This window comes from Oryctolagus cuniculus, chromosome 7 (assembly GCF_964237555.1).
Source record: "Oryctolagus cuniculus chromosome 7, mOryCun1.1, whole genome shotgun sequence".
NCBI lineage: Eukaryota > Metazoa > Chordata > Mammalia > Lagomorpha > Leporidae > Oryctolagus > Oryctolagus cuniculus.
Window position 1 is genome coordinate 139029766 of NC_091438.1, and position 26479 is coordinate 139056244.

Below are 26479 nucleotides of genomic sequence, written 5' to 3' on the forward strand. Positions count from 1 at the left end.
CTCCAAGAAAATTGGCACACAATGTGGGAAGAGATTTAAACTCTATAGCAAGCGTGGGGCTCTGGCCGGAGACTGCCTGCCCAGCCCAAAGACATTCCAGGTTAGGCCTGGGCTGTATTTGTTAATGCTTACTTTAGTACTTCATTTATTTGAAAGGCAGATAAAGACAGAGGTCTCCCATCTGCTAGTTCACTCCCCCAGATGCCTGCAACAGGTGAAGCTGGAGCAGCCAGGAGCCCAAAACTCAATTGTTTTCTCTCGTTTCTCCTACATTGGTGGCAGGGACTCCACTAGTTGAGCTGTCACCTGCTAAGTCCTCCTGTGTGCAGGCGCAGAAAGACGGAATTAGGAGCAGAGGCAGGAATCAAACCCAGCACTCCAGTATGGGACGCAGGTGTGCTGTGCGGTGTTTTAACCGCTGCACCAAACACCTGCCCGTGGGCCATGGGGTAAAGTAAGCAGGTACTTGGTGTGGGCCACGACTGCCCACATCCAGACACCGTGGAGCCACAGAACTCTGGACAGGTCAGCCATCCTCACCGGGTCTCAGGCTCCTCTGTGAAGAGGAAGTAGTCGAAAGCGCCTAGGGCAGTGCCTGAGCCAGATGGGCAGGGTTGGCTGCCGCCACTGTCGTGGTCATTATTGCCATGACGATCGGTGATGACGGTGCGGCCCTGTCCGTCACAGAATCCGGTCCTCTCCTCCCGAGCCCCGGTCACTCCGGGAGCACAGAGACTTTCCCGGAGTCTGGAGGAAGAAGGCAAGGGTGAAACAGTAACCATCTCTGAGTGTCTCCCCTGAGCCAGGCCTTGTGGTAGCCGCCATGGCACGCAGACCCGTGGTCTCCAGGATCAGCCTGACTCCCCGCCCATCTCCTGCCTGCTGCTTTGCGGTGGCAGTGCTTCTGTGGGGACCCCTGCTCCCCGCCTTTGCCTCTCCTCTCAGCACACAGCTCCAAGATGGCCTGGAGTCAGGAGACCTGGGTTCAGAACTTGGAGGAGCCACTTAGGAACCCAAGCGTGTCCCTTGGCACCCCGACCTTCTCTTTCCCTAAGGAGATACACACGATGCCTACCTCACAGGCTTGCAAGAATTACACGAGCCCATGCGTCCAGACCCCAGCGAGCATCGGGGGCCAGCCAGGTAGCCTCGCCAGCCGTAGATGTTGAGAAAGACGACAGAAGCCACCAGACCAGCATTCCTCCCACTTCCTGCGTCCCCGCCACACACCTGTCCTGTCTGCGTCTGTCTTGCCTTCTTCCCTCCCACCTCAATAGCAGAATCTTTCCCTGGATCCCCTCCCTTGCTGCCTCTGCAGTGAGCTTGTTCTATTCCTAACTTTCTTCTCCGTTCCCCCTGCCCTTCCGTCTGCTACTTCCGGTACTTCCTTAGCACCTGCTGTGTAGCAGGCTCTGTGTTAGATGTTGCGGGTAAACACGAATCAAGCAACCTGGGGTCTCTGCCCTAGGAAAATCCAGGGCAAGGAATGTGCCTGTGCCCACACTCGCATCTCGGCAGCACCCCCACTTTCCTCCGAGCAGTGCCTCCTCCCTCCTCTCCCCTTGTCAGCCTACATTAGGTCGGGGCTCTCAGAGAAACGAAAACAGTGGACCTGCAGGTATTGTCTACAGAGAGATGTATAGGGGAGGTCAGAAAGTCTAAAATCTGCGGCCCAGGCCCAGGTCGGAGACTGAGGCAGAACTCCCTCTTCTGTCCCGGAAGCAGACTTTCTGTATCAAAGCCTTCCACTCGTCAGAGGAGGCCCACACCCATTGTGGAGGGCCACACGCTGCTCTCACATTCTCCTGCCTTAAATGGGAGCTCATCTAAAAAATACCTTCTCAGAAACTTCTAGAATGTTTGGCCAATTATCTGGGTACCATGGACTGGCCAAATTCATACCTTAAATTTAACCGCCACTGGGCAGGCAGTGGTCTAGTGGTTAAGGCACTGGGTAAGATTCCCATCTCCTAGTGCCACTCCCAATTCCAGTTTCTTGTTAATGCAGACCCTGGAAGGCAGTGGCAAGGCTTAAGTTGGTGGGTCCCTGCCACCCATGCAGGACGCCTGGATTGAGCCCCTCCAAGCTTTGGCCCCAATCTGGTCCCAGCTCAGCCCCAACCATTGCAGGCATTTGGAAGTGGACTGGTGCATGGGAGTCTCTCTCTCTCTCTCCCCCCCACCTCCTTCCCTCCCTCCTCCTCTATCTCTCCCTCTCCCTCACCTTCCCTCCCTCTCTATCTCACTAATGAATTAAAACTTTTAAAAATGAAAAAAGAAAGAAACCATCACTCCTCCATGCTACTCAGAGGAGTTGCCAACTCTGCTGCCCTCCTGCCCCCTCAAGAGCCGCAAAGTGCTGCACTCGGTGTCCTGTCCCACAGTCTGGGTCCTGTCCCCACACTCTGTGTCCTGTCCCCACAGTCGGGGTCCTGTCCCCGCTAATCCCAGTCCCTAGCAGCTCTGCTCCTAGGCCCTGAGGAAGCGTCCCCAGATCTGGGCAGTGCCATCTGGAGATCTGACGCTGGCAGCAAGCCCAGGCCCAAGAGAGGAACAGGAGTTCACAGGGGTGCGGGAGGCAGCACTGCTCCTGCCCCTCTGCTCCCTACACAGGGCCTGGGGCTGGGGATGTGAGCGAGAGCCCGGGCCAGGCAGGGCCCGACCGTTGCAAGGCAGCAGTGGTCCTGCACGTGAGTCTGATGCCCAGTGTCTGGCTTAGGGGGAGGCTCTCCTGGATCCGAGGCTTGGGCCCCGAGAGCATCCCTCGGGGTTGCTCATCCTCTCACAGCTGAAACCCAGAGCACAGGGAGAGGTCTGGCCAACACATCCGGGAGGAGTTCCGTCGCGGCAGACCCAGGCCAGGCAGGGCCTATGTAGAGCTGAGGACTAAGGAGCCAGGCAGGAGCACCCACTCATTTGCTGCACCCACTCATTTGCCCTTCGCTCAGCACACGCTTCTCCAGCTCCTGGTGAGAGTCAGACGCTGGTACAGACACCGAGGATCCAGCGATCCACCAGCGCCCCTGCCGCCCTGGGCTCACGTGCAGGGGAAGGGAGACCGGCAGGAAACAAGTTTCTGAGTGTGTTTGTGGTGGCTGGCTTGATGATGGCGCTGCAGAGAATGGCAGCGCAGGGCGCGGGGCCTGGCTGTGCTGGGGGTGCGGTTCACTGGGGAGGGCAAGGCCTCACTGGTCAGGTGACATTTAAGGGGAAACCTGAGGCTATGAGGGCAGGCAGCCAGGCATATCGGAGGGCACAGCGCTCCAGGCAGACATGGAAGCAAGCGCAAAGGCCCTGGGGTAGGACTTTGCTTGGTGTGTTTGAGAAACCTCACAGAGGCCAGTGTAGCTGGGTGGAGTCAGCTGCACCCCTGCAGGGAGGCAGAGAGAGCTGAGGGCTCAGCAGGGGCTCGGAGGCCAGACCTGCGCGCACAGGGTCCTCGAGCCCTTCCCTGCCCACGTCTGAACAAGTTGTGACCAAAGCAGTTGGGGGTGGGGGAGGAGGCCCAAATACCACCTCTGTTACCAATAAGGGCAAAGTAGGAGACCACTGGGGCTTGTGAGGGCTGGATGGGAGGATTCACTCGCCCGGGCATGAGCAGCCCCGGGCTGGGGAGAGGCGGCTTCCAGGGGAGCCGCTGAGGGCATCGCTCCCTGAGGGCGGCTGGGCCCTGAGCGGAGGAAGGCAGAGCCAGCCAGGAAAGTGGGCGCCCTCCTCCCTGGACAGGCAGGCAGGCTACTCTGATTCCTGGGCAGAGGAAGTGACGGGGCCCAGCGAGGGCTGCGGGAGGCAGGGACAGGAAGGAGTCTGCACTCGGCAGCTCCTGTCCCTGACGCCTCTCATCACTGTGTCCACCTATGAAGGGTGGGGATGGGGAGCCGGGGCCATCAGGGCCAGAGACAGTAAGGTGGAACTGTCGGCCCCAGCCACAGAGAGCTGCCCAGGGCCCTGTGGGAAGTCGGGCAAAGCTTTTTCTTGAGTTGTCCAATCTGCGGGGGAGGGGGCCTGTGCCCGTGGCAGTTTCTGGAAACAGAGTTTTTACGGCAAAGGAGACTAAGTTGTGCTTAGCGCTGAACCACACTGAGGTGCCTGAAGAAGGCCCCGTGAAAGGAGGTGTGGCCTCCCAGGAGGGCTTACTGCCTGTTGTCTGTTTCGGTTACAGCCATCACCTGTGGACACCCAGGCAACCCCATCAACGGCCTCACTCAGGGCAACCAGTTCAACCTCAACGACGTGGTCAAGTTTGTTTGCAACCCTGGGTACGTGGCGGAGGGGGCTGCCAGGTCGCAGTGCCTGGCCAGCGGCCAGTGGAGCGACGCGCTGCCCACCTGCAGAAGTGAGTCGCCCTGCCCGCCCCCTGCACTCCCCACCAACTCTGCTCGCTGGGGCACTGCAGCCCAGGAGCAGGTGCCAGTGAGTTCCGTCCCCACATCACATTGACTCAGATGGGCCAGCAAGACTTGGGGCAGAGAAGGGTCACAAACAGGGACTTTCTCAGCCCCTGGACACAGCCGTGGGTTCTCCTCGGAAGTAAGACTTAGTGTCTTCTTTCAAGTCTCCTTGGTTACAATCCATAGAAAAACAAGTGATCAACACCATATAGAAGCACATCCCCCCCCCCCTTTTTTTTTTAGCAAGAAGAGGCTTGTTTTTCTGACATCAACAAGAAATCCAGAGGTTCTGTTATTTCCACAGCTTCTCAGGGAGGACAAGAGCCACATCCTGGCCTTTCCTCATGGGTGCAGAATGGCTGCTGCAGCTCCTTCGTAACCACATTCACTAGAGCTGCATTCTTGACAGAAATTATGTTAAAGCAGCAGGGCTGGGATGGAAACCTAAAGGCAGAGATGAAGGGTAAGGGTGCGTAGGAAAAGAGAAAAGGAAGGAAGCAAGGTGGAACCACAGACGGACTGAGCATGTCTCAGCCCCGTGCAGACTAAGAGACAGCCGGGCTTCCCACGGCAGTGAAGCAGTGAGGCCTCGGGAGAGGTGCCGCTGCCTTACAGACCTCGAAGGCGTAGCAAAGCTTCTGTACACAGCTCATCCCTTCCCGTTTGCCGTGATGACTGTGAGACTCCTGTGAGCCGATGGGAAGACGTTGCAAGAGCAAAAGCGCCAGTCATGGGCGACGAACAATGTTGTCATTATTCTAACATCTCAGTCTGAGTCTGAGTTAAGATGCTTCACAAATCCTTTGTCTCTTTAAAAAAAAAAATTATTTATTTGAAAGGCAGAGTTACAGGATGGGGGGAAGGAGAGATCTTCCATCTACTGCTTCACTCCCCACGTGGCCACAACAGCCAGGGCTGGACTAAGCGAAAGCCAGGAGCCTGGCACTCCATCCAGGTCTCCCACATGGGTGGCAGAAGCCTGAGTACTTGGACCACCTCCTGCTGCTTCCAGGGAGCAGGGAGCTGGATCAGAAGTAGAGCAACCTGGAACAAAACCAGTGCTCAGATGTGATGCCGGCATTGCAGACGGCGGCTTAACCTGCTGTGCCACAGGGCCAGCCCCACCCTTTAACATTCTAAAGGCAGATTCTGCCCCCGGGATATTACCGTCTTCCCAAAATACTCCTAGAAGTAAGGCTAAAACAGTTTCCAAAGAAGCCCTCCCCCGTCCAGGTGAGCTCAGGGCCTCAATTCTACCACGAATGAGCTCTGTGCCAGTGACCCGGGGCACACAGAGACAAGCGACGTGTAAATTCGAATAAATCCCAGTCCAGGCCAGCGAAGTCAGCAGTAGGGTTTGTGCCAGGAGCACTGAAGAGGGAGGGGGAGGGGGAGGCTCTGTAAGGAGCTGCTGCCCAGCTGGTCGGGAAAGGACGATTTCCTGACCAGTGATGGCGGTGCCGGAGGAGGACCGGCAGCTCAGGACCAGCACCCACTGTGCGCCCCCGCCCCCTCCTGGCCGAGCCTCCCTCTCCGAACTTCCAGCTCTCACTCCAGGGCTTCGGAAGACCCTCTCCTCCAGCTTTCTAATTGTCCTGTTTGATTGCAGTCATCAACTGTACAGATCCGGGGCACCAAGAAAACAGCATCCGCCAGGTGCACGCCAGCGGCCCGCACAGGTTCAGCTACGGCACCACCGTGTCTTACCAGTGCAGCCACGGCTTCTACTTGCTGGGCACCCCTGTGCTCAGCTGCCAGGGCGATGGCACGTGGGACCGCCCCCGCCCCCAGTGTCTCTGTAAGTACCTGTCGTCTGCCCCAAGGGACTGCTGGCATGGTCCCTGGGAGAGGACAGTGCTCCCTCTGGGGGGCGTGCCTGTGCACGCGCGCGTGTGTGTGTGTGTGTGTGCACGCGCGCATTCGTACGTGTGTTGCGTCACCATGGCAGTCAGTCTGGCTGCTCCTTGGATACCAGAGCCCTTCTCTTTCTTCCTGGCCACGGGCCTGTTCTCCTTCCTCCTGCACCCGCCACTGACCTCTGCCACCTTCAGGGTCCCCTGCCTATAGAGCTGGCTGCCTAGAGGACACCATCTCCCCTTTTCATCCCTTGCCGGCTCTTCCAGAAAGATGACACGGGAGCCCCTTACATTTGAAGGACTGAAGCGGAAATAGTCCAGACCCACCGGCACTGGAATCCTGGCTTTGCCACTTGGCAAGCTTGAGTGGTTCTGGTGAAGTCTTCTCCCACAGCCTCCATTCCTTCACCCATCAAAATGACGCTGATACTTAGCTCACGGGATGGTTGGTGGACTAAATGGGAGAAGCCACTCACAGCGCCCAACCTAGTGCCTGGTACACAGAAGCTGCTCCGTAAACCGTGAACCAGAATGGCTTGAATTGGTCTTAGGAGAGGCTGTGGGGGCGACATGTAAAATGGGAGGGGAGGAGGAGATGTGCTTGGGCTCCTGAGATCCGGTTGCTGGCCTCACACTCCACATGCGAGAAAAGCAGCCCCCTTGGTCTCCTGTTCCTCTTGCCCCTAAATGCACATCCCTCCCACATCCCCCTAGTAGTCCAGATGGAGGTGCACACAGTCCCCCGTCCCTGGTGGGCATTTCACAGGCCCTGCAGTCCAGGAGCCTCCACCTCCTTGCGCCCTTGTGCCTGGAGGTGTAGTGGCGGCTGCTACAGCTACTCAGGACCCCACCCTGGCCATCCAGCTAGGTGCTGGGGGTTGGAGGTGAACGCTCACCTGTGTGCAGGAGGCCGGCTGAGATTCAGGGCCCCGGGGTTCAAAGTGTCCCACCTTCTGATGAGATGAAGCTTTTACTATCTGTATTAACCTCTATTCCAACGCTTATCTTACCAGATGTTAATGTTAACATCTGTATGATGTTAATGTGTCATCATATTAATATCATGTACAAGCAATACATAATGTGCTTTTATCATGTCACTTTTGCCTGTTGTTTGTAAAAAGCACATAACTGTGAGGTTTTTAAAACCTATCTGATAACATTTTCTTTCCCCTGGAAGGTTCCATCCATTTGTGTTTTTTCTCTTTTTCTGCGGTGAGATGTGATTCACTATTCACAGACCGTGAAATTCAATCTTTTAAGGAATCCAGCTCAGTGATTTTAATCCACTCACACGGTTGCACAGCATCAGCGCCCTCTACCTGCAGAGCATTCTCAGCAACGCAAAAGGAAACCTGTAGCTGTCATTCCTTAGTCCCCGCTCCTCCCCCCCCCCACCTGTAACCACTGATCTACTTCCTGTCTCCATGGACATGCCTGTTCTGCACGTTTCATATCAGTGGACGCATACGTGGCTTTTTGTGTCGGTTTCTTCCACTCAGCGTAATTCTCAGCACCCACCCATGTTTTGGCAGGTGTCAGCACTTCATTCCTCTTATGGCCCAAAACCGTCCTGTTAGATGGCCACAGCAGCCTGCGTATCCATCCATCTGCTGATGGATGTGTCAACCTCCAGGCTATCGTAGGCTCCCTTAGGCTGCTGACAACATCTGTGTGCAAGTTTTTGTGTGAACATGAGTTGAAGATTCTCTTGGGTGTATACTCAGGAATGAAATCGCTGAGTCACGTGGTAACTCTGCATTAATTTTTTGATGGACTGCCTAAATGTTTTCCAAAGTGGCTGCACAGTTTTCCAAAGTGGCCGCACATGTCAACAGTGTGTAAGGGCGCCGCCTTCTTTGTAGCCTCACACAGACATGTTGTTATCCATCTCTTTCCATCACATGACTATGGATATGACTGTGGATCCTAGTAGATGTGTATTGGTAGCTCCTTGTGGTTTTATGTTGCATTTCCCAAATGGCCAGTGACATAGAGCACCTTTGATACGCTTATTGGCTGTCCCTGTATCTCCTTTGAAGAAATGTATATTCAAGTCCATTTTTAAATGAGGTCATTTGTCTTGATATTGTTCCATTGTAACAGTTCTGTATTCTGGATACCTCACTCCAATCAAATACAGGGTTGACAAATATTATCTCCCATTTGGGGGATTGTCTTTTTATCTTCTTGATTGCATCCTTTGCTGCATGCTGGTTTTTAATTTTAGCAAAGTCCAATTTGTCTATTTTTTCCTCTGGCTCCCAGTAAGGAACATTTTCAGTAATGTTTGGTGGTTACCATGGCCTTGCTTCAGTGGACTAACTGCATTTCTGCATCTAGAAGATGCAAGTACCTGTGACCAGGGCTGTGGGGAACTACAGATGACTTTACACTCCCAGAGTGAAGCCACTCGGTGAAAATCACCTGTTCCTTCCAGGTGAAAGCAAACTGCTTTAATTTGTATGGATGTGCAGGGACCAAAGCGTGTGTGTGTGTGTATAATTCGTGTGGATCATTTTAATTCTGCTTTTTAATATTATTTTATTAGAAATTTCTGGCAGGAAATACTTGTGCATTTTATAGGATGCAGTGCAATATTTCAGGACATACACGGAGGAAACTGATAAAGCCAGGCAGCCGGCTTTTCATTTCCTTATCTTTTCTCTGTGTTTGGAGCCTACCAAATCCTCTCTTCCAGGTCTTGATAGAGAATATAATACATCATTGTGAACCACAGTCACCGCACTGTGCTACGTAACACGGGGACTTAATTCTTCAGTGTGGCTCCGTTTGGTAGCCGTGACCCAGCCTCTATCTCCCTGTACCTCCCCTCCAGCCCCCAGTAGTCACTGTTCTAAGGTCAGATAAACCATCCTTCCTGTTAAATTATTTTTTTAATGAGGAGGAAGAAGAATGTGGATCAGAGACTGTACATGGCCCTCGGAGATTAACACGGTCACTCTCTTGCCCCTGACAGAAAGCTTGCCAACCCTACTATCCTGGAACAGTGATGGGTGAACTATTGCTACACACAGCATAGGTGAATTCCATAAACGGAATGTTGAGGGAAAGAAGCCAAATACAAATTGTGTAGTATATGATCCCATTTATATAAAGTGCAAAAGCAAGGCTGGCAGACCTAACCGCTGGTAGTACAGAATCAAGACAGTGGCTGCCATTGGGGAGGTGGAGAGGGGGTAAGAATAAAGGAGGTGGTGGGGAGGGGTGATGGGGGAGAAGGGGTGAGAGGAGAGGGGGTGAGAGGTGGAGAGGGGGTAAGAGTAGAGGAGGTGGTGGGGAGGGGTGATGGGGGAGAAGGGGTGAGAGGAGAGGGGGTGAGAGGTGGAGAGGGGGTAAGAGTAGAGGAGGTGGTGGGGAGGGGTGATGGGGGAGAAGGGGTGAGAGGTGGAGAGGGGTGAGAGGTGGAGAGGGTTGAGAGGTGGAGAGGGGCTGAGAGTAGAGGAGGTGGTGGGGAGGGGTGATGGGGGAGAAGGGGTGAGAGGTGGAGAGGGGCTGAGAGTAGAGGAGGTGGGGAGGGGTGATGGTGGAGAAGGGGTGAGGAGAGGGGGTGAGAGGTGGAGAGGGGCTGAGAGTAGAGGAGGTGGGGGAGGGGTGATGGGGGAGAAGGGGTAAGAGGTGGAGAGGGGCTGAGAGTAGAGGAGGTGGGGGAGGGGTGATGGTGGAGAAGGGGTGAGGAGAGGGGGTGAGAGGTGGAGAGGGGCTGAGAGTAGAGGAGGTGGGGGAGGGGTGATGGGGGAGAAGGGGTAAGAGGTGGAGAGGGGCTGAGAGTAGAGGAGGTGGGGGAGGGGTGATGGGGGAGAAGGGGTGAGAGGAGAGGGGGTGAGAGGTAGAGAGGGGCTGAGAGTAGAGGAGGTGGGGGGAGGGGTGATAGGGGAGAAGGGGTGAGAGGAGAGGGGGTGAGAGGTGGAGAGGGGCTGAGAGTAGAGGAGGTGGGGGGAGGGGTGATAGGGGAGAAGGGGTGAGAGGAGAGGGGGTGAGAGGTGGAGAGGGGCTGAGAGTAGAGGAGGTGGGGGGAGGGGTGATGGGGAGAAGGGGTGAGAGGTGGAGGGCATGAGGAGCTTCTGGAGAGCCTGTCGTGTTTGCTGACCGGAGGGTTGTGGTTACCTGCATGTGATCTGCGTGTTCACTTCGTGACGATTCATGAAGCTGCACACATGCAACAGTTGTGTTTTCTGCAGGTGTGTTGACTTCCACTAGAAAGTAATATATTTGGGAAACTGTTAGCGCGTTAAGATAGGATGATTTCTAGGAGCCCACAAACCTTTAATAAACCATGGGCTTATTTACATGGTGACTGGGGACTCCGCTCCTTTCAGAAGAAGGGACGTCGGTGGGCACGTGAAAGCCACGCTGCAGAGGGGATCCGTTAGCACACGTGAGCGTGTGGACTCTCAGTCCAACTGCGGTCTCCCAGCTGACTCTTCCAGTGCGTGGGTCCACAGCAGGTTTCTTAGCCTCGCCATGCCTCGTTCTCCTCCTCAGTAAGTGGAGATTAAAAGGGCGTCTGCCTCACAGGGTTGTGCTAAGGAATAAACCGCATAACCCTTGGCACCTCCTGTTTGAGTTATCAGTTGCTGAGTAGTAAAGCTAAGTGGCTTTAAATAGCAACCACTGTTGTTTCCTCACAGTTCTCTGGGCCAGAAACTCAGATACAGCTTTGCGGGTGTGTTAGTCTGGGTTCTCCAGAGAAACAGAGCCAAGAGGAGACAGATCTAGACCTAGATCCAGATATCTAATCTATATCTCTATACACAGATCTCTGTCTCTATCTAGAGATGGAGACATAGATGAGAGATACTTATGCACTATATATAGTGTATATATATATATAGTGTATATGGTGTGTGTATATATTGTATATATAGTGTATATAGTGTGTGTGTGTATATATATATATATACTTGCCAAAAGGAACTGGTTCACATGGCTGTAGAAGCTGAGAATCCCAAGAGCTCCACTCGGCAAGCCGGAGGCCCAGGAGAGCTAAGGGTCCAAGTTCCAGTCTGAGTCTGAAGGCGGCAGAGAAGACTGACGTCCCAGCTGAAAGACAGGCAGACAGAGAGAAGTCCCTTCTCCACCTTTGTGTCCAGTTCAGGTTTTCAAGGATCGGATGAGGTCCTCTCTCATTAGGAAGGGCAATGTGCTTAGTCTGACCCAGAAACACCCACAGGGAAACACCTAGAATAATGTTGGACTAAATATCTGGACACCTTGTGGCCCAGTCAAATTCACACATAAAACTAACATCCCGGCCCCATATCTCTCCAGGAGGACCAAGAATGCCAGACAGCCATGCGTACCTGTTGGGGGCCTTGCTGGTGGCGGTTGGCTGAGAAGGAGGTTGATCTCTCTGTGTGGCTGACCTCTCTGTGTGGCTGACCTCTCCACGTGGAGTGGCTTCTTCATTTTTGGAGGCTAGAGCAAAAGAGGATCTCTCAAGTCCAGAACTCAGAAATTCTCAAGGCCCCTTTTCCACCCCAAGTTGTTGATGAAGGCAAGTCACAAGGCCAGCCCAGATGCAGGAGGACAGGAAATACCTGTTTGCAGCTCTTGGAATGGGAGGAGTGGCATGTGCACAGGGATGGGGAACATTAGTGGCCATTCTTGTAGACAGTAGCCTCTGAGCACCGAAGGTCACATCCCCCTCATGCACAGGACACTGCCCCTGGCCCTCAGGATCCCCAGCGACTTACCCATTCTGTTTCCCTTCTCTCTTGTGCGGCAAATTACTCAAACAGTAGGTGGCAACAAGCATTTCATTGTCTGTGATTGGCCACTTGGGTAGGGTTTAGTAGAGACAGCTCATCGTTGTTGATTGTTGTAGGTCAGCTGAACCTAGCAGAGCCAAGATGCCTGCAGGCAAATGTCAAGACCTCGGTGCTGGCTGCTGCTGAGAGAACTGTGCGTGTTCTGTCCGTGGGCGCTCTCCGCACGTGATGTCCTCTTGTTCAGGAGTTCAGGCCAGACTGCCTTACACAGCGGCAATAGTATTCCAAGAAAGGAAGGCAGAGGTATCTGGACCCCATAGGCTGCAGCTGGCCCAGTGACGCTTCCAGTGCTGTCCATCATTCAAAGCCAGTCACAGGTCTAGGTCAGATACAAGAGGGAAGCAGACTCCACCTCCTGATGGGAGGAATCCTCAGCAGTAGTGTTTGCAGATCCGTCTGCCACAGGCACTTAAAAGAGACCTGGGTGCCTACCGAGACCACCGTGAGAAGTGAGGACGTACTCACACTGGAGACCTGCGAGCCATCCCTGCACTCTGCCACAGTGACATCATCAGGGACACGATCAGTGTGGGCCCAACCCTTGGTCACCTCTCCTGGCCAGTACCCAGGCCGTCCTGTCCGCACAGAAGTGCTGACTAGAAGAACCTCCCACCAGACCCCAAGACTTAGTCCAGGTCTTCTTCATCTCCTCTTGACCCACTGCCCCTTCTCTCTTGCCGCAGCCTGGCCTCTCTCCCCTCAGCAGCCAGACGGAGCCTGATCAAGTGGAAATCGGACCTTGCCCCCAGCGCCTCCGCACTGTGCTCACAGTGGAACCTGAATTCCCCGCCATGCCGTGCCCTGGCTCCCAGTGCCCCGCCCCCACCATGTCTTCATTCTTCCCCTGCTCGTTCTGTCCAGCATCCCGGCTTCCCTGCTGGCCCTCATTCTGGCCACTGGGCTTCTGTGCCTGGCGCTCCTGTCCTCTGGGCGCTCTTCCTCCAGATTCTGCCCAAGTGGCCTCTTCACATCATTCCAGCCACCGGTCAGACGTCACCCCATGGAGAGAGCTTCCCAACCTCCCTGTTCAAACACAATGCCCTCACCTCACCCCAGAATGCTCTTTTCCTGGGACAGCTCTCTTTTTCTTCCCAGAACCCCCTGGAATGACCCATTTTCTTCTTTGCAGTCTCTCCTCCTCACTGGAAGATAATCTCAGTGAGTACATGGGCTTTGTTCTCCCAAACACATAGAACAGTGCACATAATAGATGCTCAATAAAATGAGCTGAGTCAGTGAACCTTGGGATCAGCCAACCTGTGTCAAGAGTGATGGGAAGGCCAAGCCCAGTGATGCAACAGCCCCATCCCGCCCCTGCCAGTCCATCTCAGTTCTCGTGTTCTTACCCGACCACTGGCTTTCATATTTATACTTGGTGATTCAGGAAAGGGAATTTGCAGACTTAAATGGATGAGCTGGGGATAATTTAAGATGCACCTGTAAGACAGAGTTGGAAAAGAACCATCGCTGGCCTTCATTCTGGACCCCAAGACCACTTAAGATGATCCTTGGATGCCAGGTCTCCCAGTGTCTCCAGGGCACCATGTGGATCGTCTGTCTGCCCAGGGACATCTGCAGTGTTCCTGTGGCAGTGAGGGGTTGTGGGGAGGTGAGCCCAGAGACGAGACAGAAAGGAGACAGATACTGTGGACCTATCACCTACTGAGTCAGCACTACTCTCCCTGCTCCCCAGGCGTGGGGACTGTACGGTGAGGTGGCTGAGCATTGCAGGTGGGCCTCCGTGCGTACCCCCGGGCCTCTCTTCTTCCCTGCCTCCTGCTGCAAGAAGCCTGGGGCGGGTTCTGTGATGATGACCCAGCCCTGAGCAGAGGTGCTTAAACGTATGCTCTTCCCCGCAGTGGTGTCCTGTGGCCACCCGGGCGCCCCGCCTCATGCCCAGATGTCGGGAGACAGCTATACCGTGGGGTCGGTCGTGCGTTACAGCTGCACTGGCAAGCGGACTCTGGTGGGAAACGCCACGCGCATGTGTGGGCTGGATGGACACTGGACTGGCTCCCTCCCCCACTGCTCAGGTACGGAGCATGGCGCTGTGGAGGGTCCCATGGAACGGAAGTGGATGGGCTCCCACGGTGTGAGTGTGATTGATGGATGGGAGGGAATCAAACCCTTTGCTCACAGGTGGAAAGCACAGCTAGAAGATGGCCCAGCTGGACGTGAGCCCTTGGTGGCCTCATCCCAGCTTCATTCTCGTGGTCAGCCCTGCTCGGCCCCATAGAACCAAGAGATTGCAAAAGTAGGAGGGGCACAGCTTTGTGAGTCAGCTACGGCCAGGCCTGTCTAGATATTTAATTCCACAAGCTCCCAGGAACAGCCAAACCTTTCTGTTAGTCCACAGCCAAGCCCACTCCTGAGATTTATCTTTAAGATTTACTGTATTTACTTAAAAACCAGAGTCACAGAAAGAGAGGACAAGACAGAGAGAGAGAGAGAGAGAGAGAGAGAGAGAGAGATCTTCTATGCTGGTTCACTCCCCCAGATGGCTGCAATAGCCTGGGCTGGACCAGCCAAAGCCAGGAGCCAGGAACCCAACCATGTGGGCCGTCTTCTACTATTTTTTCCCAGACCATTAGTAGGGAGCTGGATCAAAGTGGAGCAGCCAGGACACAAACCAGTGCCTATATGGGATGCTGGCATCACAGGCGGCAGCTTTACTAGCTGCACTGCAATGCTGGTCCCCCCCGACCCGGGTTCTTTGCTTCCCTGTTTCAAACTCCTGGGCCCCAGCTTGCTTCCTCCCCCTGCTTATCCCATTGCCCTAGCTGCTTAGTGGGGGCCAGTCCTCTTTCCTGCTGCCCTGAGACACTATGCAGTCCCCAGACTTCTCTGAACAAATTCATCTTCCTGCTAACCTATGAGCATAGTGGCTTGCTATCAAAATAGCAAAGGTAGGGATGGCCAGGCCCCCACACCCGTGTTCTCCAAACCAGCAATTCCTCTGTAAGACGCTGTCTCACAGAACCAAAGAGCAAAGTGCCCCACAGGTAGCAGGAACCACCAAGCTGAAGAATGAGCTCCTTGCAGCTTTGTCTTTTTGAAGTGAGCCTGCCCAGCCTGGCAAGGGGTCCTCTACAGTCTGTTGCCCTCAAGAGGATAGCTGAGGGGCCAGCGCTGTGGCTCAGCTGGTTAAGCAGCCCTGCAACACGGGCATCTCATATGAGCACTAGTTCAAGTCTTGGCTGCTCCACTTCCTATCCAGCTCCCTGCTGATGTGCCTGGGAAAGCAATGGAAGGTGACCCAAGAACCTGGCCCCTGCACCCACATGGGAGACCAAGATGAAGCTCCTGGCTCCTGGCTTCGGCCTGGCCCAGCCCTGGCCTTTGTGGCCATCTGGGGAGTGAACCAGCAGATGGAAGACCTTTCTGTCTGTTTCTCCTTCTTTCTCTGTAATTGTGCCTTGCAAATAAATAAAAAAATATTAAAAAAAAAAAAAAACAAAAAAAATAGAGGCAGCTGCTCAGAGCTCAGGTTCTGCAGGAATCCCGTTTTGGTGTTGACATTAACCCTCCAGCTCTGCCCATGCCTGTTCCCTGCTAGAAGCGGGGATCCCCTGTCTCCTGATTCAGCAGGCTGCTCTGGTGTGGGCCCTCCTCGTAAGATGGGCAGCTGTCCTTGCGGCCGAGGCTCCAGATAAGCCTGTCTGCCAAAATTGGGGTCACCACCGGAATACTGGGCCAGATGTTTGGTAGGTCCCCCTGAAAGCCCAAAGCACTCTGAGACCCAGCACTCTGTGGGACCATCCAGGACACTGGCCTCTGGCCCCTATAAATCTCCCTCGTCACAGGGCTAGAGAACTGGGCAGGTCTGCCTGGGTGCCCTGGGTACTTCTCTGCATGAGCTCGTGGAAGGCCTGCCGACTGGGCCTGCGGCTTCTCTGTGTTTGGAGGGAGTCACTTGGGAGGGTGGCACAGGGGCCAGGGTCATGCACTGTGAGGCCTCCTGGGTGGGCCCAGAGTGAGTTCCAGGGGGAAAGGACACTCCCAGCAGGAAGGGGAGCCAAGCATATGTCTGCCCCCATGTCCTCGGAGACAGTTCCTTCGCCCAGACCTCCTCCTGCAGACACTGCTCTAGGGCACGCGGCTGTTGATGCTTTAAGGTCTGTCTGTTGGGGGCTCTTTGCTCCCGGTGGATAAGGGGTGGACAGGGTAGAGGAGAAAGAAAGCTAACGGAAAGCCTTGAGCGCCTCCTACCCATTAGCACATGTGACTCAGCCACGTGTTCACACTCCTGTCCCGTGGCAAGGAATCCAAAGTGTCCTCTGTCCCAGGCTATAACTTGCCTGCCGTGGAGTTGTGCTAGCCGAGGCTGGAAGAGGCCCCCGTGGGAACATCAGGTGGTGCTCGGGTGGCATCGGAGCTAAGCTAGAGATCCTCCAAAGCCCTCTGGGCCTCGATGTCCCTGCTCTGAGGCTTCCTGAGTTGTGGTCCTGCATGCAGAGCAAGGAGCTCTTCCTTGGCAGTGTTAGGAGAGACTGGAGATGGGCTGACGCCTCGGGGACGTGGGAAGTAAGAAACAAGAAGGCGCTTCCAGAGGGCATGGACCCCGGCCATCGGGGGATGTGTGTTCGGCTGCTTCATGCCTGATGCTGCGTATTCTGAGGAGCAGGGCGCAGCCTTGTCTCCCCTGTGTGTCCGGCATAGGTGACAGACACTTAGGAGGCCAGATGGCTGGGCAGCGCCTGCCTGGAGACCACTAGGGACAGGATTAGAAGGGAGTCTGTAAATGCTGAAGCTGGGGAATGAGTGAACCTTAAATGCCTCAGGTAAGGAAGTGGGAGACAAGGCAAACAGGCCATCAGGAAACAGCACCAGGTAGATACCACTGCATACAAGAGAAGTAGTTCCTGCCTTCCCGAAATACATTCAAACATTTCCCGTCCCACTTTGAGCCTCATTCCCTGCACCCAGTAGGCCCAGATGCTGTGGAGCAAGGTCGCCTGAGTCCCTGAGCACCGAGGACATGCAGAGACTTCTGGACATGGAGCCCCACGCGGAGGGGTTCACGGCCCACCTCCTCTGTCTCACCCTCCCTGCTGACAGACTTGGGCCTGCTGTGTGCTCTGCCCCAATGTGCAATTTTCCATCCCAGACTTCCTTGAAGCCCCTAACACTGCAGTGGGCAGTGTTATATCTTAATGTTAGCCGTCGCAAAGCACACCGGACACCGGAGTAAGGGAAAGGGCTTATTGGGGAACACCCTACAGACCGGAGTGAAGGGGCGGCAAAGGAAAAAGAGAGGGAGACTGTAAGAGAGATAGAGAGGAGAGGAGCTAGCAAGGAGAGAAGATAGAGGAGAGGAGAGCAGAGCCAAGAGAGAAGAACCAAGAGCTAAGAAACCAGAGGAGGAGGCTAGAGAGAGGAACTGAGAGAGAAGAGTCAAGCGTGTTCAGGAACAGGCCCTTTTAAAATGTCACCCGAGGGCGGGCAGGGAAGCAGGAGCAGTGAATCCCATTAGGATGAGGGTGGAGCCTGGCTCAGGTAGCTGGGCCTTGTGGCCACCTGGCTAAAACTGCGCCAGTTTCCTAACAGGCGGCACTGTTGCTGTTGCAGAACAAGCCCCCAGGACAGGAGAACCCCATCCCGTGCCTGTTTCCCAGCAGGACCGGCTGCAGCTGAGGTCAGCTAGCCAGTGTGGGAGTGAGAACTGCTCACCATCCAGGCTGCCTTGGAGGGGTCCCAGCCCTGCCTAGTGCCTGAGCCGCAGCTGGGGAACTTGAAAAACAAGAGAACCCCAGGCAAAGTCAGTGGGCCCCCTTCTTCTGAGGGTTCCCACGAAGGTTAGGTGAGGGTCCCTTCTGTGAGGGGAGGAGAACGGGAACGCAGGGCTAGGTGGCCCTCTCCCAGGCCGAGGACATGAAGCAGAAGTGAGCCCAGGGCTGGGAGACTGGCAGGGATCTAGTGGCACAGGTGGGTGTGGCTGAGACGTGGGGCAACCCCAACAAACTGAACTGAGTGACGCACAGGGCGCTGGTGGATGCCCACGTGGGTCCACAAGGGGAGAGGTCCCGTCACAGCCAGAAGCTCTGTCCCCTCGGGCGGTGGCCATATGTCCTGCACTCTCCCTCCCTCTCCGCTTGCCGTGGCCTGGTTTGATGGGACGATGCCACCTCTCCACCCCTGAGCTGGGAAGCATTGCAGGGGCTGCAGCTCGCTCCTGCTCTCCCGAGGGCATTTGCACCTTTCTGAGGCCAGATAAAGGCAGGAATGCAGCCAGAGGCCAGGAACAAGCCACAGACAAGACACGTCACCTAGAGCTCACTCACCGCAGGGTGTATGAGTAGAGGGTACGCTAAAGGCCCAGCACCAGTCACCTCGAATCTTTACCATTTGTGTACAGTGAGAATACATAAAATCCGCTCTGTTAACTATTTTGAAATAAATAATAAATGTATCAAAACACAACCTTGTACCTCATGAGTGCATACAGTTATTGTTTGTTGGTTAAAGTGAGTCCGTGGGTGGGCGTTTAGCCTAGGTGTGAAGACCCCACTTGAGACACTCGCGTCCCATGTTGGAGTGTCCGGGATCGATCCCTGACGCTGGCCCCTGGCTCCAGCTTCCTACTACTGGAAACCCTGACGCACAGCAGCGACGTCTCAAGGAGTTGGGTTCCCGCCACCCACATGGGAGCCTGGGTTGAGTTCCTGGCTCCTGGCCTTGACCCAGGCCAGCCCCAGCTGCTGCAGGCATTTGGAGAGTGAATCAGCAGATACATGAGATCCCTCCCTCTCAAATAAAAATTAAAAATTAAACTTAAATAAATAAAAATAAGTGAAAAAGCCCAGGGTGGGGATTAGGGTGAGCGCTTGAGAAGGTGAAGCTTTACTAGGGAGCAGGTGCTGGGAAGCCGGAGGGACATGGCTGCAGGAAGACGGGGTCTATGGCTGGTGGCTGTTCACCGTCCAGATCCGAGGATGAAGTGGAAGGCGGGTGAGAGAGACTTCAAGCCTGGAGGATCCTGCCAGAGTCCAGGCAACACGATGTTGAGCGTCTAGGCCGAGGCAGCGGCACTGGGCACAGAGCAGGGCCGCAGACTCAGCGGCTGTCAGTGGGCAAAGGTAAATGGGAGAAGGGGGCGCTGTGTCCGTTCTGGACCGTGGCGGCTCCCCTCCGGTACGGGCCGAAGAACAAATGTGGGCTTTCCACAGCACGCCTTTCCTTGCCTTCCTGTTTCTGTTCCCGTGCGGTTCCCAGGAACTCACCCAGGACCTCAGGTCTTTGTGGTCCTTGCTGTTGCGTAATGAGGTGGGAGCCTGTCCGGGTCCCAGTCTGGGGCTCACTGCCTCCCGGTGGTGACTGCTCAATCTTGTTCTCTCTCCCAGGACCACCCCCCTTTTCTTCCTTGCGGAGACAATGGGCTTTGTTTGGTTTTCACGCACAGGAACCAGCGTGGGGGTTTGCGGCGACCCCGGCATCCCGGCCCATGGCATCCGGCTGGGGGATAGCTTCGCTCCGGGCAGCCTGATGCGCTTCAGCTGCGAAGCCGGATACGCGCTCCGGGGATCATCGGAGCGAACCTGCCAGGCCAACGGCTCGTGGAGCGGCTCCCAGCCTGAGTGTGGAGGTAATGTATGTGACCGTTCTGCTGCCCCCTTTGCCCAGCCCCAGCGCCCTCCCCCTGCTCCCGCTCCCTCCCCCACACACCTGCCCTCAGAGAGAGCCCATGGATGGCCCCACAGGGGTTGGCGGAAGGTGGAGATGAACAGATCACACTCATTTTCCTTGGGAATCCAGAGCCAAACATACACCCAAGAGGAAACCAAAACAGACTAAACCTAGCCCACTGCTGAATTCACTTTCCATTTGGCTTCACTCAGCAATGTGGCGGCATGAGCTGGGGACACGGCAGGACCAGGCAGACACGCTGCTGGGGGCTGCACGCTTGTGTCCCTGCAAAGTCCCTACGTGGAACCCTGGTCAACAACGTGATAGGGACAGAAAGTGGGGTCCCTGGAGATCAGATCATGAGGGGAGCCTTCCTGCAGGGACTCCGGAGAGCTCCCTTTCCCTTCTGGTGTGTGAAGAGACAGCAGGAAGCTGCCACCTTTGAACCAGAAAGGGCCATCGCCAGAAGCTGAATCAGCCACGGCCTTGACCCTGGACGTCCCAGTCTCGGGAACTGTGAGAAATCCATCCCTGCTGTTCTCGAGCCACTGGCTCTGGGGTTTTGTTACGGCAGCTGGGGTGCACTGAGACACACGTCCCCTTGCTCCCTGGGAGCTCACTAGGAGAAGAGCCTGTGTGAAACAAACACTCAGAGTGCCCAAACACAGACCCGTCAGTGGAAACGCTGTCCAAGCACCCTGACCTCGGTCTCTCCTGAGGTAGCACCCATGGAGGGGTCCCTGTTCTGCACGCTCCTCAACATGGGAGGAAAAATCATTTTAAAACTTTCTCAGGGTGGGCATTTGGCACACAGTTGCTTAAATCACTGCTTGGGACACGTGTGTCCCATGTCAGAGTCCCCGGTTTGAGTCCCAGCTACTCCACTTGTGATCCAGCTTCCTGCTAATGCACCTGAAAGGCAGCAGGTCATGACCCAAGCACCTGGGTCCCTGCCACCCACGTGGGAGGCCTGGGTTGAGTTCTGGGCTCCTGGCTTCAGCCTGGCCCAGCTGCAGTTGTTGTAGGCATTTAGGGAGTGAACCAATGGATGGAAGACCTCTCTCTCTCTCTCTCTCTCAAATAAAATGAAAATAATATTTTTAAGATGAAAAAAATCATGTTCTTCTCCAGACCTTTTACAGCTGCTCCCAGGAATTTTTGTCTTTCTCTTTTGAAGCACAGCCTGCACAGCACTCTCGCAGTTAGGAAGCACATCCGACAGTTGAGCGCCAGGCTGCATGAGGAGACGCAGAACGGTGCTCCCAGGACACCGTCATCCAGCAGGTGGCAGTGGGGACAGGACAGGGCAGAGTGCAATTTCCAAGCAGCAGCCCCTGTCGGGCTGTTTTTGCTCAACCCCATTCTGCCATATAGGTGCAGACACAGAGTGAGATGTCGTGTTGCGTTTGAAGGTGGGGCTTCGCCAGGCGACTTAAGACAGGGGCAGTAAGTGGTGTGGGGAGAGGGTTGGGGTGCAAGTCACAGTTATTGAGGGAGCTTGGTGTCTAAGCTGGGCACGGAGGAGCAACTTCCTTCGTGGAGTAAGAGGCAGTGAGAAAAGGGGTAGAGTTGATGGATTGGTGGTCCCCGTAGGACCAAAGCAGTCACAGGAGAACGAGTCCCTGGGTGTGGGAGATGAAGGTAAGAGGCAGTGTTGGAAAGCAGCCTGCTGGAAACTGAGGCTGTCGTGTTGCCCTGCAGAGCAAGGGATGTGTTCTGGCCTCTGATCAGACAATTCCTGGCCGGGAGATGAGAACAGTGTCTGCCCAGAATCGGGCCTTTCTGGGGGTGCTGTTTGCAGAGTTTTGGAGGTGCAGCCCAGGAGGTTTGTGGTAGTGAGAAAGTGTAATGCACGCAACCTGTGTCGCTTTCCTGCCCCGCACCAGGATGGGGTCAGGTAACCACGTCAGGTGCGTTCAGAGCCAGAGGTGGGTAGTGAAGACTGTGTGCCTCGAAGTGAATTTTGTTAAGGGGGAGAGGTGGCACATGCACATGCACACACACACACACACACACACACTCAGCTCTTAGGGCTCTTCTGGACAAACTCCTACTTACACTTACTGGTTCTATCACATTCCAAATGTTTACTCATTTTTTTACTTATCGGAAAGGTGGAGTGACAGACAGAGATCTTGCATTCACTGGTTCACTTCCCAAATGCCCACAACAGCCAGGACTGGACCAAGTTGAAGCCAGGAGGCAGGCACTCCATCCAGGTTTCCCACATGGGTAGCAGGGACCAGAGCACCTGTGCATCACCTGTTGCCTCCCAGGCACACTAGCAAGAAGTTGGACCGCAAGTGGAGGTGGACTCAGTCCCAGGCACTCTGATATGGGGTGTGGTCTATTCAGATTTTCATTCTCCAGTCCTGGTAGGCGGATCTCTTCTCACTACCCTTATTCCGTGTCAAGTTTTCATTCATCTGTGGGTAGGTTCCTCACAATACGTTAAGCTCCTCAGGAGCAGGGCACGTAACTGGATGACTGCTGTTCTCTGCACACCTAGGCAACACAAAGAGCTGTGGATTGAATGGATGTTAGAGCTCATCTGCTGTGCTAATCAGTAGGAATTGTTTTGTAGGTTTTCTTGTAGCACCGTGTGAATGTTATATATGCTGTAAAATTAGGCTAAATCAAATCACATATTAGAAGCATACAAGCTCTAAATATCAAAGCCCCAATGGAACATGATTTAAGTTGGTGATTTAATAACCCAGAGAATTATTACAGTAGACTTGAAAAAATGGAATTTGACTGTGACATGTATCCTGAGGACAAAGAGGGCCGCAAAGAAATCTTCCGCTGCTTTCAGCAATCATATTATTAGTAATAACATTATGTTACTATTCTGAAACTAGTGCTATTTTGAAATGATATATTATATAGCATATGCGGATAAAACAAATGTGAATTATTTACTATCACTAAGAACCAATATTTTCAACATAAAAAAATTTTTAAAGAAAAAAAGTTACGGAAAACCCTTAGTCCTAAATTTGGATTGGCAGTATCGGTATAAATTCATAATGTATTTTCCATTTAAAAAGTTATTTTCCTAGGGACTGGTGTTGTGGCACAGTAGGTTAAACTGTAGCTTACAATGCTGGCATCCCTTATTGAAGTACTGGTTTGAATCTTGGCTGCTCTGCTTCCCATCCAGTGCCCTGCTAATGTTCCTAGGAAGGCAATGGATGATGCCCAAGCATGTGTGGGGCCCCATTACCCACATAGGAGACCTGGATGGAGTTCCTGGCTCCTGGCTTCAGCCTGCCCAGTCCTGACTGTTGCATCCATTTAGGGTGTAAACCAAAAAATAGAAGATCTCTCTGTCTCTCTGTTTCTCTCTCCCCTCCTCCTCCTCTCCCTCCTTCTGTCTCTCCCTCTTCTCCTGTCATTTGGATTTTCAAATACATAAACCAAGAAATAAATCTTTTTTTTAAAAAAAGTTATTTCTCCAGCTCTACCTACTCTAGAAGTCTAGAGTCAACAGCTACTGACCACTTAGCAGTGAGCACCATTAGTGCCCAGGCTGTAGTCTCTAAATCCGCTCTCTGTCAGAAGAACCAGGTTCTTCGGGAAAATTTCCCGAATCAGGGCAGGGACTATACAAAAACACCTCTTCTCGCACCAGCACGGAATCCACCAGGGATGACTGGGGTCATAGGAAAAGGACTCAGGCGCCGACTTGAAGAGATGCCCATTGACAAAAGATGGGATAATTTGAGCCTCCATAAGATGGATAAAGGCAATGGGTGGCAACATAGTAAATCATTTCAAATCCCTAAGTTCTGAAAGATCCTTAAATAAACCAGGAATCGCCTTTAGATCTTGCTAAGGAACTCATTCACTATTCTGACATCTGATTTGGAAAGAACCATTATCTGATTTCAGCATTAACAAATATTCAAATTTCTTCATTAACAAACTCAAATGCTTCTTTCTAGAGTATAGAATTAAAATATCACCGCTGTCTAACCCCTAGTGAAATAATGGATCTGGTTGATGATCATCCATTGCTGCGAAACCATTAAGTGAGAAGCTCATGGGAATTTTATGAATTCTGAGTAGGCAGGAAAACCAAAAATCATTCATCCGCTTCAACCTCATGAGCAAGAAAGCAACCAAATCATCTGTGACTGCTGGTCAGTCATCTAGGAAGCATCCTAGCCAAAGAGGAAAGCCTGATCACGGGTTCCACAGGGAACAGGGGAAGCATGGTAAACAATACCATCCTGATGCAGTTAGTACAGTTCAGACTGGGAACTTGCACAGCGTAGGTGTCTGGTTTCTGCTAACAAGCTACAGAAGAGAGAACGCTAACCTCTGCATTCAGAGTCTTAGAGACCTGCCAACCACACATCATGCACGAACCTTATGTGGATTTTGATTCAGATCAGTCACTGTTTAAAAAAAGGCGGGGGGGGGGGGGGCTGGGGCCATGGCTCACTAGGCTAATCCTCTGCCTGTGGTGCTGGTACCCCAGGTTCTAGTCCTGGTTGGGGCGCCGGATTCTGTCCCGGTTGCCCCTCTTCCAGGCCAGCTCTCTGCTGTGGCCCGGGAAGGCAGTGGAGGATGGCCCAACTGCTTGGGCCCTGCACCCCATTGGAGACCGGGAGGAAGCACCTGGCTCCCGGCTTCGGATTGGCGCATCGTGCCAACCGTAGAGGCCATTTGGGGGGGTGAACCAATGGAAGGAAGACCTTTCTCTCTGTCCCTCTCTCTCACTGTCTGACTCTGCCTGTCCAAAAAAAAAGGCGGGGGGGGGGGGTATGTTTAGCCTAGTGATGGTTAAGATGCTGTGTCACACACGGAAGCACCTGGGTTCAACACCCGGCTCCCACTCCTGGCCCCGGCTTCTCGCTGATGTGGATGCTGGAAGGCGGCAGCCTCACGTAGCTGACCTCTTTCCACCCACACTGGAGGCCTGGGTTGAGTTCTCGGTGCCCAGCTTCAGGTCAGCTCAGCACAAGCCATCGCAGGCACAGGGGCAGTGAACCACGGACAGGAGCTCTCTTTTTTCTTCTCTCTTTCCCCTGCCACCCATGTGGGAGCCCAGGATGGAATTCTTGGCTTTGGCCTGGCCCAGACCTGCCTATTGTTGGCAGTTGGGGAGTGAACCAGCAGATAGTAGATACCTCTCTCTGTCTCTCTCTCTCTCTCTCTCTCACTCTCTTTCCCTTCCTCCTTCTCTCCCTCTCTCTCTCCCTGTCTTACTCCCCATCTCCCTCTATTTGTAATTCTTCCATTCAAATAAATAAATATTTAAAATAAATAAAGAGAGGAAATCGAGGAAGATTGGATATTTGTTGGTATTAGGAATTGCTGCTTAAAATTCTAGGTGTGATAATAAAACAAATAGCCTTGTAGCCTTTTTTACTTAAAAATAATTTTTTTGAAAACTTCATCCAGGTCTCTGCTCCCTGCCTGGGGTGAGATAGATGGTCAGGAGGCAGAGGCAGCAGGAGAGTTGTGCACGCCCTCCGCAGGGTCCCTGTAGCCAGAGCCCTCCACTCTAGGCAGCTCACAGCCCCCAGTGCCACCTGCTGTGGGTCTGGTGGATAATGTGCCCCTCTGGCTTCCTAGTGATCTCCTGTGGGAACCCCGGGACGCCAAGCAATGCCCGAGTCACGTTCAGCGACGGACTAGTCTTCTCCAGCTCCATCGTCTACGAGTGTCGGGAAGGCTACTACGCCACAGGCCTGCTCAGCCGACACTGCTCCGTCAATGGCACCTGGACGGGCAGTGACCCCGAGTGCACAGGTGAGAGCCGGGGTGACCCGGCTACTGCATGCCCAAGGAGAAGGGAGTCCCCGTGAGACCGGGAGCCTGCGTGAGTCGTGTGTGAGTAGGTGGGGCAGCCCCTTCACAGAAGGCTTTCTGTTGCACACACGCGCCACTGGATCCTCCCTCAGTCCACAGAACAGCTACGATCCACCCCTGCTTTCTGAATGAGATGACAAGGCTCAGGGAGGCTGAGAAAATGTTGGCCAGTTCTTGGGCTCCAGCCAGTGCCTTCGGCCTTTTAATCTTTGAAGGCAAAACCCTAAGGCTCCACCAGATTCCCTGAGCACTTTACAGCTCCCCCTGGCCACTATCTCTGTCCCTTCCTTCTCCCTCTGTGGACCCTCCCCAACCTGAGCCTGGAGCAGCTTCATGGCTGCCCTTTCTTGCTTCCTTCCAGGGTGGCCCCAGCCCCCTTCCCTGGGAAAGCAGCCAGTGCGGCACCCAGCTAGGGAGAGATCAGGCCAGGGAATCAGACCACATCCTCCATGGAAAAGTCTCAGTCTACTGCTGCAGGCTGCCTCTGAAATCCCATGTCAGGTCCACTTTTGATCAGAGACCCTACCTTTACTCCTTACCATAACAAGACTCTGTTTCCAGGCTGTGCAGCCCACAGCGACCTGGGCAGAACAGCAGGTGCTAAGACCCACCCTGGGGCAAATTGTCTCAGGTGCTCCATTAGCGCATTAGGCTGTTCAGCCTGGAGATCCTCCCCCTCTTCCTGAGCCCCTGCTTTGTTCAGGAACAGAGCACCCTCTGGGTGCTTCCTCTCAGGGGCCTGCTTTGATTAGAAGACAGGTCTCCACAGCCCAAGGAGCTGGCCACACAAGGATGGCGTGGGCAAGGGCAGTAGGGAGGTGGGAGGGCCAATGCAGAGAGTTTTAACCAAATGAACTTGAGAATGGACCCTGGGAGCTTGTGAGGAGGGAGGGTGTGGCTGATCTGCCCTTGCCTTCTCGGACCTGGGCAGGGAGTGGAGGCATGGTATCAGGGTGCTAAGGAGAAATGGGGTCTGAACCAGGAGTGGCCAATG

The 26479-nt window shown here is 54.1% G+C and overlaps 1 protein-coding gene across 10 annotated transcripts in view; it reads left to right on the plus strand.

The window, feature by feature from the left end:
* CSMD2 (CUB and Sushi multiple domains 2) overlaps positions 1-26479 on the plus strand; it is a 618865-nt gene that overhangs the window by 561339 nt on the left and 31047 nt on the right. For 7 of the 10 annotated variants that reach the window (XM_051832045.2, XM_051832046.2, XM_051832047.2 and 4 more), the window contains 5 exons: positions 4163-4336; positions 6001-6189; positions 13899-14072; positions 19439-19621; positions 25249-25425. In XM_051832045.2, the coding sequence (XP_051688005.2) occupies positions 4163-4336; positions 6001-6189; positions 13899-14072; positions 19439-19621; positions 25249-25425 (897 nt within the window). Of the gene's footprint in view, positions 1-4162; positions 4337-6000; positions 6190-13898; positions 14073-19438; positions 19627-25248; positions 25426-26479 lie in introns of those variants that run through there. The other 3 variants (XM_051832053.2, XM_051832051.2, XM_051832052.2) reach the window with 2 other exon arrangements.